Below are 16,435 nucleotides of genomic sequence, written 5' to 3' on the forward strand. Positions count from 1 at the left end.
TCAGCCTGACCTACATTTTTTGTAGTCAAATCTGACTGAGGAAAAAGAGCCACATAGACATTGGCAATCCTCAAGTTTTATTACCGGTCAGTGCACTGCCAAAAAGCACTGGCTGAGCCAAACTCCAGTGCTCTGCCTTCAAAGCCTGAGATGAAGTAACTTGTCAGTTTTCCTCCAAACAGCTTTTGTGTTTAGGACAACCTTTGCAGTCAGTCAAGTACTCTGAAATACAAATATATAAACAGAAACTCTGAAATAGTTTCCCTACTCTTTTACTCATTCCTTGGGTTTTATCTAATTATTGTCAGAGACAGGTCACTATGGCTAGACATAAGTGACACATGGAATCTAGCTAACCTAAAAAAAAAATTTTTTTTTTTTTCATTTTTTTGTGGTAAGTTGTCTGGTTCCTACTAGTGTTAAATCTGACATAAGGAGCTCTCAAATTTGTCTACCCAGATTGATACATGTATAGAGATCTTTGCACATAAAATATTATAGCATCAACCATACCTCGCAAATACCCGGCATTTAATAAGCCTTTGACAACTTTCCAATCCCCCTTTGGAACATGCTTTAGAATAAACGAGCCCAGTAAGCTACGAGTACATACCTGCTCCACACCCTTTGTGGAAGGCATCTTAACTCTTGATCCACCTTCTCTGTCTCCAGCATGCTCATTTTCCCAAGGCAGTTTGTTTTTTCCTTTACCCGCACTCAAGACTCTTCTTGGACTTACACCCAGATCGGCACATGCATAGTGTGAGCCAACATTATGCAGAGCATCATCCCTTGAATGATACCCACAGTAACTGTGTGCGCTCTGAGTCCTGTTGCCCATCAACAGCCAGTCTGTATCTGCGCCAGGGGGTAAGCAGGACCCCCTGTTAGGACCAGATGATGGTAAGGGCACAGCATACTCTACAAACCCTTGGTCCACTAGCTTCGGTAAGGTCTTCCTGGCCAGCCTGGCCTGCACTGCGTGCATCACTCCATCCCCATCATCCTCGAGTTCCACTGCATCCACTGCCTTGAAGAGAAGGGTGGTGTTGCCTGGTCCCATGGAAGATGCCAGCACAGCAAACGCTTCCATGGCAGCATGCCTGACCTTGCGCTTGCTGTCCACCAGTGCAGGAGCCAGCCCAAATGCCAGCCTGACCAAGTCCAGCTCCTCGCCAGGGTAAGTGAGGAGGGCCACGATGCAGATGTTAACCACCTCCTCACGGACCCTGGAGTTCTTGTGCTGCAAGTACTCCTGCTGCAGCAGCAGGCTCAGCACCTCCTGGGGACCTGCTGCCTTCATCAGCCACAGGAACAGGCAGTTGTACTCCTGCCGGATGGCCAACTTGTTGTCCCCCAGGACTTTAGCAGCAGCAGAAACCAGAGGTGCCAGCAAGGCCTGAACCTGGTCGCCCAGACGCAGGGCCAGCAGACGTATCACCTCCAAAGCCCCCAGCACCACCTTGAAGTTCGAATCATCGAGGAGGGAGCAGAGGAACTGGACAAGGCCCAGGAGGCTGGGGGCAGGGGTGGAGGTCACCGCAGCCTGGCTGGCACCTTCAACCACCCTCTTCAGCTCCTCCACGGCTTGCGTGCGCTTCCTGTAGTCCTCCTGGTCCAGCAGGCGAGCGTGCAGCTCCGGCGGCAACAGCCCGAACTTCAGGCCGGTGCTGCCGGGCGGGGCGGGGGGCGGCGGCGGGGCCGAGCCCTCAGCGACCAGCTGGCCCTCCAGCAGCCCCGGCCGGCCGGCGGGCGGGCACGACTCGGCGCCGGGCTCCTCCTCCCGCTGCCCGGCGGGCCCGGGGCCGCCCAGCTGCCAGGCCAGGCTACGGGAGAGCTCACCTAGGCCGCGGCGGGCAGCGGGCGGCGTCGGGAGGGCGCGCAGGCAAGCGGCGGCAGGAGCGCGGGGGGGCCGGGCGGGCCCGCGGCGCCGGCCGCGCAGGGTCTCTCCACACAGCACCGGCCGCAGCCCCCACGGCAGCTCCTCGGCGGCGGCATCACCCTCACCCGCCGCCCGCCCGCCGCGCTCGGGGCCCGCCGGCTCCTCCATGGCGCAGGCGGCCGGCGGCAGCGCAACAGCCACGGCCATGGGCGGCGCGGGACGGAGCCGCCGCCGCCCCCGCCCCGGCAACGCCGCGCGGCACAACACCGCCGTCTCCAGGCGCCGGCCCGCACCGCGCCTGCGCGGCACCGCCCACGGCGCGGCGGGTTGGGGGATACCGGCACACGCCTCACTGCCGCCCCCGCCACACACACACACGGCGCTGCGGAGCGCGGGGACGCCGCTGCCGAAACGGAGAGCCGCGGGGCGGGAGCAGGCGGGGCCGGGGCTGCGCTGGCGGGCGCCGGTGGAGCGGAACCTCCTTCCCTTCCCCCCCCGGCGTGTGGAGTGGCACCGCCCGAGCCAGGGGATTGTGCGTGCGCGGCGCTTCCCCGCCACTGATTGGGTGGGGGGGCGGGGCGGTGGCGCCCGGAAGTGACGTTGCCGCTGCCGGGCGCTGCCGTACGAGCGGAGGTTAGCGAGGCGCCTACCGCGGGCCGGGCCTCGCCGCGGCCTGCGCCACCCCCGCCCTCAGGTGAGCCCGGCCGGAGCGGGTCCCCGCGGCCGAGAGGCTCGGTCTGTCCGCCCGGGGCTGCCTCGGTGTCGGCAGCGCCTCCGTGCCCGTTTGCATCGTGGTGGCGAGCGCTGTTACACGAGCGGCTCCGCGGAGTGCGGGCGGAATGGAGCGGCACCGTGCTGCGGGGCAGGGGCGGCCTCAAGTACTCGGTGGGTGGGGGGCGGCCACCCACCCCGGGAAGACACTGGTACAAGCGGAGCGGTGGCGGAAGGGTGTCAGTCCCGTCCCGGCAGTGCCGGAGCTGGCGGCGGGGTGGCTGGTGCGAGATCCCGGTCCCACGAGCTCCCCGCAGGCCGCCCGGGAGAGGCGGGGGGGTCCGCGCTGCTGTTATTTCCGCCGGGAGCCCCTCGGCAGGGCGGCCCGGCTCTACCCCGCGCCCCTCCGCCCCCGGGCAGCCTGCGGGCACGGGGCTAAGGGCAACGGCTCCCAGATCCTAAGATTTCATAAGCCAGAGAGCTTACGCTTGTAACTTATTTCTTGCAGTTGGCATGCGGATTTCTGGTTTTGGCATGCAGAAGATGGTTTTTGTGATGTGTCGGATATTTAGAACCAAAGTTAGCTCGGCGCTTGGAGTGGGTGCTTTTGTGGTTTTATGCTGTGTAGTGAATAACAAAACTAGACGAGTTGCTGACTGCATCCAACCATTTTGTACCCTAAATACGGAACTAGCGAGCACTTAAATTCTACCGTGGAACAGAAAAGCGCCTGGAGCTCTTCCTGCTGTTCACATAAAGAAAATGCTGTGCTCTGCATCACTTACTGGGCATTGTTGCATACTGTGGTTTCAAGAAAAGTAAAAGCCTTCATTAAGTGAGCTTAGGTATTTACACTTCTAGTTAATCTTTTTATTTCCAACAACTCTTTCCCTGCTCTTCAAGGTAAGTTTTACCTACAGACTGTGAAAAGAGTCTGATAGTCCAGAGCCTAGGGGCAACTACTTGATTTTTTCTGTGAGTGCAGATTGTTGGGCTAGTGTACCTTCTTCAGGGTTGGTTAACATTCCAGCCTCTTGCTCAACAAAAAAATAAATACATGCAATTGTGTGGTGTGGGCGAGCATTGCCCTGCAGGAAGGATGCAAGATACACCAGTAGGCATCTCTACCAAGTTGGTACAAAAAGTTTTATTTCTGCAGAATAACTTAAGTGTAGCTATTTATAACTGTTCTTACAGGTTTTGTGTCTCAGCTGTAGTTATTCCTTTTGCCTTCTGTGTAGTGTTACCTTGTGTTTTATGATTTCTGCATATTTGTAGAATCAAGTTAAGAACTGATTGCAAACATAAAAGGAAAATAAAGTTTTAGCTGCTGAACAGCTTCCCTCCCCCAAAAAATATTTGTGCTGCTTAAAATACGTTCTTTTAGATAGGTGTTTTTTTCCCCAGTATAGAGTTGTGAACTTGTCTTTTAATGGGTGAGAGGTTTTCTATTCCTAGCTGTAAGCCTTCACTTCTCTGTCGATGCTATTATGTTCTGTATTTAAATGTTGGCAGCTAATTTTATTCTTTCAGATTGAGCGCTTTTTAGGTAGGCTCACTGCAAATTAGATGTCAGTTAAAGAGCTGTAAAAATGAACTGCTTAAGATAAAAGTAGTGAGTCCTTGAAGTTTGTGTAGTCATTTAGTAAATCAAAATTAAATCGGCTTTTCAGTTCAGAAATTGGATGGTTGCAGTGTTCTCTGTAGAACTATTGTTCTGTTTCCTCATGGTCCAGGATCCTGACACATTCATACTCTCCACCCTCTCACTTGTATAATAATTCAGTCTGAATAAAGAACTGAAGAACTGCTTCTCCAACAGGTAGTGGTGGGCAGCACCATTTGAATTGTAACGATACTGAAATTAGAGCAAGTATCATAATGCCTTCAGGTGTCACGACACAAACTAAAATTTTGTGGAAGAAGTGTTTGGAGGTTTTGTGGAGCTGTAAGTAGGAATGAGCATCCTTCTCTCTGCCCTTGCTAGTGCTGTGGGGAAGTGTGGGTAGCTGCCGGTGCTGTGAGGGTGTGGAAAAGGTGATAGATACTAGGATGCTTGACCTGCCCACCTGGGACCACGCCTTGCTCACCCTGGGAAGCACCAGCTCCCACCTCTTGCATCTTGATGGTGGTGGCAAGGCCCAGCTCCCGGTCTTCCCTGGGTCTGATCTCTCCAGAGGGTGAGGGCACGTCCACTGGGGGGTTTCTGTCACGGTGGAAGATACTCTGTAAGGTGAGGCGAGGATCTTCCCCTTCTCCTGTGTTCCTCTGCCTGTGCGGAGTACAGTAACCTCTGCTTCTGCACATAGGGCCCAGCCTGCTCTGCGAGTCTTCCCTCTGTGTGCGGAGGGAGGGACTTTTCTGTTCTGGGCAAGGAGGTGGGAATGGAGAGCTGGTCCCTGCCTGCCTGGTGGGGCCCTGCCCACAGCACTGGTTGGAGGGGAAGCACAGCAGGGCTTGGCTGCACCACAGTAGCCCTACATAGTCCGCCAGGCAAGTAGCACAAAGTAGTTTAAAAACTTTTAAAACTTTCTTGCAAATGAGCTGGTTCTATTCTTTATTTCAGTTGCTGTTCAGTTCTCTGAAATACCTGATATAGAATCCTATTGTTTATTAGGTGTTTCAGATAATATGCTTTTTACTCCAGAACAACAAGAAAAAAGGTGGCAGTTGTTTTATTGTTGTTGTTTTAAGTCAAAAATTAATATAGTATATGCTGTTAGTAAACATTTGATTGTCCTGGATTTAACTTGCCTGAAAAAACATAGTGCACAGGGATTGAAAAAGTAAATTGGAAAATAATAAACCTAATTAAGATAAAAGCAAAAAAGGAAAAATATTTTTTTAAAATGTTACGTGTGGCATATCTAAGTAACATGACTAATGAAGCTGTTGAAGTGAAGCCCTGAGTAACGCATTAAAATTCTTGTTTGTCACAGATGGACCAGTCGTCTCCAACCTACATGCTTGCCAACTTAACCCACTTGCATTCTGAACAGCTTCTGCAAGGCTTGAACCTCCTTCGCCAACATCACGAGCTCTGTGACATTATCCTTAGAGTTGGTGATGTCAAGATCCATGCCCACAAAGTGGTGCTTGCCAGCATCAGTCCGTACTTCAAAGCCATGTTCACTGGGAATCTTTCTGAGAAGGAAAACTCAGAGGTGGAGTTCCAGTGCATTGATGAGACGGCCCTGCAGGCCATCGTGGAGTATGCCTACACGGGAACTGTGTTTATCTCACAAGACACTGTGGAGTCGCTTCTTCCAGCTGCAAATCTTCTTCAGATCAAACTGGTAGTGAAGGAGTGCTGTGCGTTTCTTGAAAGCCAGCTTGATCCTGGAAATTGCATCGGGATTTCCCGTTTTGCAGAGACCTATGGCTGCCACGACCTCTACTTGGCTGCTAACAAGTACATTTGTCAAAACTTTGAAGATGTTTGTCAGACGGAAGAATTTTTTGAGCTTACACATTCTGAATTGGATGAAATTGTTTCCAATGACTGCTTGAATGTTGTGACAGAAGAAACAGTTTTTTATGCACTAGAGTCATGGATCAAATGTGATGTGCAGGAGCGACAGAAGTACTTAGCACAGCTGCTACATTGCGTTCGGTTGCCGCTGCTGAGTGTTAAGTTTCTTACGAGGTTATATGAAGCAAACCATCTCATTCGTGATGACCATACTTGTAAACATCTGCTAAATGAGGCCCTAAAATACCACTTTATGCCTGAACACAGACTTTCCCACCAGACCATGCTGATGACACGACCTCGCTGTGCCCCTAAAGTTCTTTGTGCTGTAGGAGGAAAAGCTGGACTGTTTGCATGTTTGGAAAGGTAAGTAATAGTGAAGTTGTAGCAGCACTTGAGTGTGTGATGTTCCCGCATGTTTGTTATCACCTTGGGTCAGGATTAAGACAGTCATTGAAGAGCTGTGGTCTGCAGGATTGTAGTTACTGCTTTCCTTCATAAGATCTCTTTAAGTAGATTGAAAAAAAAGACAAGCTCTGAATTCAGAATGCTCTTTGATTTCACCAGTAATCTGTCACAGGGTTTTGTTTGTGCCAACACAAATAGCTATAAAATGGGATTTTAATACTGTTGATTAAGAATTTGGTTAATAATAGTTTGTACATTACTTCTTTATCCTTTCAGGTCTTTTCACTTTACGTAATTTTTTCCCTGATCTATTATTATTGCAGACAATCAAATAATGAAATTTAACCTAATATATGACAAATATACTTTCTGATAACTCAAAAGTTACTGGAATTAAAATAGACTTAATCAGGAAAGAGTGAAGAGGTAGTTCTTAGCCGTGTCACATTCTTGGTCAAAATATAATCATGACTTTAGTCTCTGCTGGCAGGAACAGGTATGTGCCCATCTTTCTTCACTCTGTTTACAAAATGATTTTATTTTTTTAATTCATATATAGATATATTTATAAATAAATAAAAACAATAATTCTCCAATTACTGGAGTACATCGCTGACACTAGTGATGTGAGCAAAAGGAAATAATAGGGAGAAAAATAAATTTCTTCCCTGTACTAATATGGTTGGGTTTACTGATAACATTGTACTAACATTACCAGAAATGGTAGTTAAACTATATGTGAGTCTGTGTATATCATGTACTTACAATTACATGTATAGTGCTTTGATGTCGAATGTACCGTTATCAGCTCGGTAAACGTTTTCTGTGTTATAGCAGATTACCCAGACTGGTTCCACAGCTGAATTCTGGGATAATAGTTTACTCTGAGATGCTCTCTTCTGTGACAGTTCTGTGCTTCTGTATATATAAATATACTTAAAAGCCTGGGAAGATCTGTATGTTCTTTTTTGCTGTGCTTAGAGATGTTAAAGTTATTTAAAATTAACTTTCCTGATAATAGGGATCAATAGTAAACTAGATGTTGGGACCGGGAATTGTTGGTTTTATAAATTAAAAAAATAAAGGGAGTTTTGTGCTTTATTCACTCAAACAGATTTTTTTATTAACTCCATCCTCTGATATTCCTCAGCTCTGTTTCTTTCACAGCTTCTTCAGTGACTGTAATGATATTACATAACAATGTAGTTTGGATTATTTTAATATTTAAAAAAAAATGTTCTTCACTACTATTAACCATGTTGTAATGTGTACAAAAACTTACTCTTCCTTAATTTATTATCCATTTTAGTCTTTCCTAAATTGTTGTTTCAGTTAAGAGTTAAGGTTAAACAATTGCTCTTGACATACAAAAAAAGAAGTCTCGGATGGATTAAACAGAGTCCTAATACAATTACAATTGTGAAGTAGGAAACCTTAATTTCACTATTCTTGTTCTACTTTTCCTTTTGACTTGCAGGAAGGCTTGTTTTTCATTTACAGTTAGCTGCTGCTGCTTCATAATAACAAAATTACTTAGAATACACTGAGTACTGCTCTTTTCTAACCCGACTGTTGATATCAAGAGCCGGCGTGCTGTTTTGGCAGTCTCTGCTTTTGGGTTCTTAGTGACTATCAGTGGCTCTCCAGTGGCTTCATTTTCTTGTACGTTTTTTGAAGGGATCATTGTAGAAGAACGGCTGCAGAAGCATGGCCTTAGAATCTCTGAAGATCTGCACAATCCAGGCCTGGTATTAGAATAGGCCTGTAATCAGAATTGTACTGAAGTTGCTGTGCTGAAGTTAACAAGAAAGGTGGCCTTGAGCTATTCTTGAATCCTGAGACCAAGTAATTATGTTGTGCCAACAGGCCGTGGCTGTAACAAGATACAGCTGCTGGGAAAGCAGGTGCAGGGCCAAGAAAGATAGGGACCGGTATGGGAAAATAGTAACAAACTACAAGGCTGAAGCACAGCAACACAATTAGCTACATGGATAGAATGCTTATTTTAGACATGGTAATTAGGGGTGTGAGAACCGCGCGTGTTTAGAGACTACTAACCAATTATATTTCTGCTTTACGGATGTGCATGTGTATCGATTCTATATAAGTAGCATTAGAAACTAATAAAGTTGAGCAAGGTGCATAACTCATATTGAGCATCTTCTTGACTCCGGCGAACCCTTCTTCCAACAGATCATATTCCCTGTGTACTAGATATTCTTTTAAGTCATTTAAGTAATTTATTAACTATTTAGGTAGATTGACCTGACTTCATAAGTGATAGGCTAAACTCACCGTATTTTAGCACTGAGTAAAATTAAAAGAAAATGCAAATAAGCAGTATTTTGAGAACAGACTTTTTCAAATTAGTTTAAATAAAATATCAAATTAGAACAATACAGTACATGTAAAATAGGTATTTACAAAACTACAAATGGCACTTTCTAAATGTATGTTTGTACATATGTGTAGGCACGCGCTTCCCCCTCTTAATTCTCCTTTCTCTCCCATCTCTGTGGCTGTTCTGACTTCCACCACCACCACCACACCCAGTTTACCCTCTGGTTTATATTTTTTGCTTACCTCAGTCACAGCCTACCTGCAAAAGCTGCTGTGGCATCAGCACATCAGCAAGTCTTCCCTTGCGTTATCCACGATGCTGTCCTACCTTCTCCGTGAGTCTGTCTGGTTTGTACTTCCAAAATTCCATCATCTTAGGTCTCAGACTTAGTGCTGTGGCTTCTTGCTGCGTTGCTGCATCGCACTGGATGGTGAGGCCCTGGGGTTTTAACTCATCAGAACAGTAAACAGCATTTGATTTTAGCTTACATTTGGGTTATTGGAAGAAATAGCAAACATCAGATGGGACATAGGAAATAATCTTAAGGCTGTGTTCCTTGATGCTCATTTGCACTTCACAGAGCTTTAGCAAGTTAGGTGTCACATAATCTTTGTCTTTCTGTTTCAGTGTTGAAATGTATTTTCCCCAGAATGACTCCTGGATAGGCCTGGCACCTCTTAGCATTCCCCGCTATGAATTTGGAATATGTGTCCTAGACCAGAAAATATATGTGGTAGGAGGGATTGCAACCCACGTGTGTCAAGGCATCAGTTACCGAAAGCATGAGAATTCAGTGGAGTGCTGGGACCCTGATACAAACACTTGGACATCTCTTGAAAGGATGTTTGAGAGCCGGAGTACTCTGGGAGTGGTGGTTCTGGCGGGAGAACTCTACGCCTTAGGTGGCTACGACGGGCAATCTTATTTACGAACTGTAGAGAAATACATTCCTAAAGTGAAGGAGTGGCAGCTAGTGGCCCCGATGAACAAAACAAGAAGTTGTTTTGCTGCAGCTGTCTTGGATGGAATGATATATGCCATTGGTGGTTATGGTCCTGCCCATATGAACAGGTATGTGCCTTTGATGTGTCTAGCTTGATATCATCGGCTGGAAATCAGCAAAACTCACTGTTTAAGCTTACGTTCAGCAACTATTTAAAAATATTCTAAGATAGATTGGAAATCCACGGTGTAGCTCATTAATCCTTGTTGGGCCGTATCAGTTTAATAACTCAACTGGGAAATCTTTATTTTAATTTACCTTTACTTGTTCCAGCTCGGAGCTGGTTTGTCTGTGGTTTTTGTGTGTTGTTTTGTTTTTAAATCCTCAAGAAGGAAAAATAGTAAAGACAAAGACACATACACATATTACTAAGCAAGGTGGTGCAAGACACCTGACCTTGCACACACCCAAGCTGGTTAACTCAGCAGAATAACGTGTGGGCTCATGTGCTCAGGCCCCAAGGTAGTGTCTTTGTGTCTGTCATGGTGTTGCATCTCATTTACTGAGGTCTCTGGAGAGGCTTGCTTAGCACCTTGCCAGTGCTCTGTAAATCCTTGCACCTCAAGCCTGGAAAACACTAGGATGTGTGGCTAGCTTTAACATTGAAAGCGCTTGTTGAAATGAGTATCATTTTCCACGTGCTTAATATACACAAAGTAAGTGTTTATCTCGGCTGGAATCTTAAAGTAGTCTCAATGATAATAGTAAAGTTCAGGATGATGTTACTGGTCTGGCCCCTGGGTAGAACTAGGATTCCTTCAGGCCTTACACCCACGAGGACGTTTTCTGGTACCAGCACGGCTCTTTCAATTGTTCTGTTCCACATCGCTGTCTACAGATGGACAGGAGCATTTAGTTAGACCAAAAAGTCATTTGTACTCTCTTTTCTTTATTAAAATGGGAACAAATCAGCCATATGGACCTCCAGGAAGCAAATTAATAAAATACAAATCTAAATAGCTGAAGCAAGATTTTTATTATTTATTATAGGAAGGGATACATGGATTGTTTAACAGTGTAGTGTAATGACATTACACTATTCATTAATGGTACTTACTTTTTATACTTGATATGTTTCTATATAAAACAGTTTATGAAGCAAAGGATTGGTTTCCAAATAGGAAAGTATAACTAAGTAGTTTTCATTCCGTTACTGAAATACAAACCAGCAATAAGTTAAACTGTTTGGTATGGTTGTGACAGGATTTTATGAAATGTAATGTGATATCATTCTGATGCTCTATATTTTAAATTGAGCTGTGTGAACAGTTGAAATACTTAATAGACCTGGAAACCATCTCCAAAAGTTTTCTGTTGACTGTAGGATTTCCTCACGTGAGAATTTGACCAGCAGTAATTCAGCTGTGCTGATGCCTCTTGTGGTCACTCTGCTCTGTACCACCTTTGTACCATACAGAACTATTAGCTTGAGTAGGAGCTTAAAGCAGAGTCAGAAGCAGAGTAGAGCAGGTGTATGGGGAGTTACTGGGGGGTGCTCACTCCACTGCAGCCTTGTTGCCCAGACTGTAACAAAGGGAAGATGATCGAGCTCTCGATCTTGCCAGAAGTGGTTCCCAAAAGTTGAACACTCAGTGTACACAAGGCTTTTGGAAGGGAAACTTGGTAACCTCCTTCCAGGAAGCGTGAGACTTACCACTGCAGCAAGAGGAAATGTCTTTATCAGGCTGGTACCTTTAAAGGGAAAGCTCTTAACAGCGTTAGAATTCTACAGTAGCCTTACTCCTTCACTCTTTTTCGGTCAGAAAAGAATCGCTAGTAGCTCCTGTAGAGTTAGTGGAATCTGATATTTAATTGTTTGCCTTTTTTTGAATAATTTTGGGTTTATTAATTATTCAAGGATGTGAGTAATATGCTATACCATACAGTCACTAGATTCATACAAGCACTACGGTGTAATTAAGCACCTTTTTTCCAGTGCTGTACTGCTTCTGATTTTTTTCTCCTCCCCTTTTTTCTGCCCCTTCATGCTGTGCTTCGGACAGGGAATGGCTGTGTGTCACGAGTGTCTTAATGGCTGTGACCATCTGTACAGCTCCAGTGGTGAAAATTAATAATAATGATAATTATGATTCATTTCCATTTTATCCTGAAGGCCTCTTCTGTCCTTAGTCTTTTCGTCAGCAACCTCTTTACTACTTTTCTTGAGGAATATGCTCTCCACATTGGGTTTATTTTTTGCCTGTTATTTTCAGGCAAGCCTCAATTAAGTTTTTGATTTGATGTGTTACCCAAATAGATATACTTCAGGTCTGCATTGTGTCCATTTTTTCATGGGTTGCTTTTTTTATAAATAGCAGCAATCATCCTTGGAAGACCTTTCAGTTCTGAGGCCAGCTTTGAAAAATCTTGCTTTGTTTCACTATGTAACCTGAAGATCCAGGGTAGCGGCATGAAGACATCAGAGAAGCAGCTGAACTGCAGTTGCTGTGTTGGGATGAAATATGTTAAAACTGCTTTTTGGCAATGCTCTGCTGAGAACCTCCAGCTGCTTTTTGTTGTCAAAGGACCCTAGGATGTGATTGATTGCTTCTGAAGTGATAACACTGGCGTTAGCTTCTTGTGTGCTACCATTGGGTAGTACAAAGCAACTACATTGCAGAATTTTCCATCAGCTCAAGCCCTTTCTCTTTATGTTGCATTATTGCTGTGTGTGGTAACGCTGGTTGACAGAACTAGATGTACCTCTGACAAATGCAGATTGCTTGTGGAGTGAAATTCAAATGTCACTAAAATCCAAGCCTCACAAGTTATTTGTTTGTGTTTGCAGCATGGAGCGTTATGATCCAAGTAAAAATTCGTGGGAGACAGTAGCTTCAATGGCTGATAAACGAATAAACTTTGGCGTCGGTGTCATGCTGGGCTTCATTTTTGTAGTAGGTGGACACAATGGTGTGTCTCACCTATCAAGCATTGAGAGGTATGATCCTCATCAAAATCAGTGGACTGTGTGTCGACCCATGAAGGAACCCAGAACAGGTAGGGACATATGAAACTCAGCAGTTAACTGTGATATCCATTCAGAAATAAACTGTTTGACCTCAGAGAAGCTGCAATAAAGTTGCAGTGACTTGTCTACAGAGTGTTGCATTTCATCTATAAATATATATCACTTAATGAGCTGTGTGAAAGAATAAGTATTTACTCATTTTTAATTAGTCCAGTGTATTAATACAGACCTGTAACAAAAATAATATGTAGTAATATTTCTACTCTACCTTCCATTTCTTCATTGATTCTGAGTGCATTTCAGCAATGCTGTGGTTACTGTTCTGCTGTATTTTACTTTACGCTGAGACTCAGTAGTGCATCCCCTCTTCTGTCTCCCTAACAAGGAGCACTGGGACAGAAGATCATTGCTTTTTTTATAGGAAAGGATGCGAGAACAGTAAAAAAGGAGTGTAAGACCAGAACAGAGAGGGACTCTTAATTTACACCTGTTTTCTTTAAAAACAGCCCAAAATAGAGGCTGTGAGAACTTGTCTGTTCAGCCTTGAGCTGGTGTGAGGCGAGGGAGAGTGTTCAATTAGGAACAAAAGTACTACTTATTTCCATGTTTGGTGATCATGCAATCTATTTGAGATTTATTGGGTTTTTTTCCCCCCATAGGAGTTGGTGCAGCTGTAATTGATAACTACCTTTATGTAGTTGGAGGTCATTCAGGGTCATCCTATCTGAACACTGTACAGAAATACGATCCCATCTCGGATACCTGGCTGGACTCTGCTGGGATGATGTACTGTCGATGCAATTTTGGTTTGACTGCACTTTGATGAAAATCAGAACTTTATGGACCTGACGCAAAGGTGGAGCTTAATCTGCTTGAAAACAAACCTTGGTGGCGGAGACCATAAGCTGCATTTTCTGAAGCTGGAAGGTTGGAGGAATGTGGTGAAGAAATGAGGAAGGATTTGTTTTCTTCTGGTATTCGGCCTTTGTTAGCGTAGTGACATGGGCAGAAGGAACGGAAAGCTTATTTACCGGCTGGGTTTAGATAGTGTCCTGTTAATGGCAGTGAATTTTAGAGAGTACTGTACATGCCTGGGATATGGTTAGAAAACTTACTGTGTATCTAACCCTTTCACTTTCTACAGCTTTCTCTCTTCCTCCTGCCTACTATAAAACATGAAGTTTACTGTGCTTGGGTGGGAGATGTGTGAATGTGTTGTATGACTGGACAGTTTGCTGATTGTTGTCTGGTTGTGTCTTCATATTAAGAAATTGCCAGTGCTTCATAATTTTTTTTATGAACAGTAACTAAAGGGCTGCCTTGTTTCTGTATCTCAAGGTTTGTAAATAATAAATGCCATAGTATGTTGCCTGTACACTCCCCTTTGTTACCTGCTTACTGATAGGAGGGCTGGGATGATACTACTCAAAAAAATGAAGAGGCAAATTTATTGCCTCTTAATGAAATATTTGGATCTGGTGAAGAGAGATCACGTTTTTATCTTTCCCTTATTTTTGTGGATAAATGAGTACTAGATTAAATGACTTGATCTTGCTAGTCTGCTGTGTCTTTTCAATGGTAATGCACGGAAAAATTACAACAGTAATGCATCGGAAGACGCCACAGCAGCATTCATAGCATGAAATAAAATAAATACTCAAAACTGAATCCATCCCATCCTTCTCCCAAGCGCACTTGTGTCCATATTCCGTATAACTTCCTTTTTTAAAAGAATGTATGACTGCTTTCTCAGAGTGTTCAGATATAAAAATGGTGCTAAATGTAGGACTTAACAATAAGGCTGTTACTGATTTTAGTGCAGTATGCATAAAGCATGATTGTTTTGATTGTTCTAGTGTTTTTATTTGCTTGATACATTTGTGCCTATGAAAACTGTCAAGAATTACAGTGTGCTGAACGAGCTCTGTTTGTTACATTATTTTTTTTTTTTCAGATCTGTTTATTGTTCTCACAAATACATACATAGGGAGTGAATAGTGAGATCCCATCTTGGGTTCTTCAGTCTTGCCTTTGACACAAGTCGCAATGAATGAAAAGCACAGGGCATAGTTCATCATCCCTGGTGTGTCCTATGCCATGGAATACTGAAGGTCAGTTCCCGTGATTAACCAGAATCTCAAGACATAAAACTTTGTGATAGCCCTAAACTTAATGAAAGTTTGGGCAGAGAAATAGAAAGCCATGCTGTGCGTTACAACCATTATTTAAAATAGATGACTGAATAAATATGAATTTTAGCTAATTTAGAATGTTACAGTTTGTCTTCTGCTTTTTAACTAGGAATCATGGTTATCTTGAATTTCTGTTTTATGTTTGTATGTGTATTGCCAGGCTTAGTACTGAAGAATTCTTCCTCCAGAGTTATTTTCCCCTTGTTTAATGTTAATTTAATGTTTCCCCCTTTTTTTTCCAAGCCCATATAGTATTATTTTTGAAGGTGCAATAATATTTGAAATAGTTGCTTTAAAAGCCATTTTGTTAAAAGTATGCTAAGTGGAAGGGTTTTGAGTGTACTTCATTTATTCTAAGCTCCTGCAAAGCTAATTGCAGCCAGGCAAACAGTGGTGTTCCTTGTTCTTCCATATGCTAATGTTCAGATTTTAAACAGTCAAGGAGACAAGGGTGTTTTCACCATAAAACATTATTTATTCGTAGGTAACAGGTGTTTGCACAGATTTTACAATCCTGCATGTATTCTTCAGATCTGGTAGAATTAAGCAGGACTTTAAAAGCAAATAAAATAAACAATTTCAGCATTTTCCATGCAGTTTGACCCACTAAGGATTCTAGTTATATAGCAATAATAGCATAATTTAATTATTCCAGTGAATCTGTTGATAGGACACAAGTAGGTACCTGGTTGTATGTTGTGTGTTTGTGCATGTGGAGGAGAAGGAAGGGGAATAGGTTTGGGGCTAGGGGTTAACAGAGATTTTTCAGCCTGTTGCGTAGATTGCCTTCTCGTTCTGTTCAGGTAAATGCACAAGTGGAATGGTTACCTGTGCTGTTTTACTTTTCAGTCTGTTTCACAGAGATCCCATTGATTATCAGATTTTCCAATATACACTGGAGATAAAGATGCTTAACAAACTAATATTAAAATAATAAAAATTCCTTGCCTAAAAGAGAAGCTTATGCCTTTTACTTATTGGAGGCTTTCCATGCAGTTCATTATATGCCATACCTTTTAGAGTTTAACTCCAATAGGAATTTGTGAATGAAGATGCTCATATACATGTTCTGATTGGAAGTATTAGTAAACACTGTTTTCAGTTAGTAGACAGTGATATAGCAAGGTATAAAAGGTGTTTTGGCTTCATCAGAACAAAAAAATCCATAGGTCAGGGTGGTGTTGATGGTTATTTAATATGTATATAAACACCTTTGATTTATGGAAGTCAAAGCACTTAAAATGGCAAAATGCTTTATTCTCTTTACCTAGGCAGTAGTAATGTTAAATTAGGTTGTAGAGACTGGACCCTTACTGTGTCACATGGTATTGCTAAATTTAAGATAGCAGCATAAACATTTTTTTAGAATGCTGGCTTGGTATGAAAAATGGGGAAAAAACATGTAATGAACTATACTGCTGTTCTTGAATAAACTGTTTAGCTAGACATGGATTGAAC

General features: G+C 43.7%; 2 protein-coding genes across 7 annotated transcripts in view; one reads left to right on the top strand and one right to left on the bottom strand.

The window, feature by feature from the left end:
* Positions 1-2,181, bottom strand: part of TOGARAM1 (TOG array regulator of axonemal microtubules 1) — a 45,075-nt gene extending 42,894 nt beyond the window's left edge. For 2 of the 3 annotated variants that reach the window (XM_080397262.1, XM_080397261.1), the window contains exon 1: positions 614-2,181. In XM_080397262.1, the coding sequence (XP_080253388.1) occupies positions 614-2,089 (1,476 nt within the window). In that variant the 5' untranslated portion in view covers positions 2,090-2,181. The remainder of the gene's footprint in view (positions 1-613) is intronic. The other variant, XM_080397263.1, reaches the window with a different exon arrangement.
* A 281-nt stretch (positions 2,182-2,462) lies between these two features.
* Positions 2,463-15,627, top strand: KLHL28 (kelch like family member 28). Of its 4 annotated transcripts, none has more exons than XM_080397272.1 (5): positions 2,463-2,576; positions 5,533-6,431; positions 9,442-9,885; positions 12,606-12,814; positions 13,445-15,627. In XM_080397272.1, the coding sequence occupies exons 2-5, from the start codon at positions 5,533-5,535 to the stop codon at positions 13,606-13,608; spliced, it is 1,716 nt and encodes a 571-aa protein (XP_080253398.1). In that variant the 5' UTR covers positions 2,463-2,576; the 3' UTR covers positions 13,609-15,627. The 4 variants fall into 4 exon arrangements, with proteins under 4 accessions (XP_080253398.1, XP_080253399.1, XP_080253400.1 ...); XM_080397273.1 differs by lacking the exon at positions 2,463-2,576 and adding an exon at positions 2,596-3,496; XM_080397274.1 differs by lacking the exon at positions 2,463-2,576 and adding an exon at positions 2,596-3,438.
* The last annotated feature ends 808 nt before the right edge of the window (positions 15,628-16,435 follow it).

Source organism: Falco punctatus (assembly GCF_963210335.1).
Source record: "Falco punctatus genome assembly, chromosome: 7".
Taxonomy (NCBI): Eukaryota; Metazoa; Chordata; class Aves; order Falconiformes; family Falconidae; genus Falco; species Falco punctatus.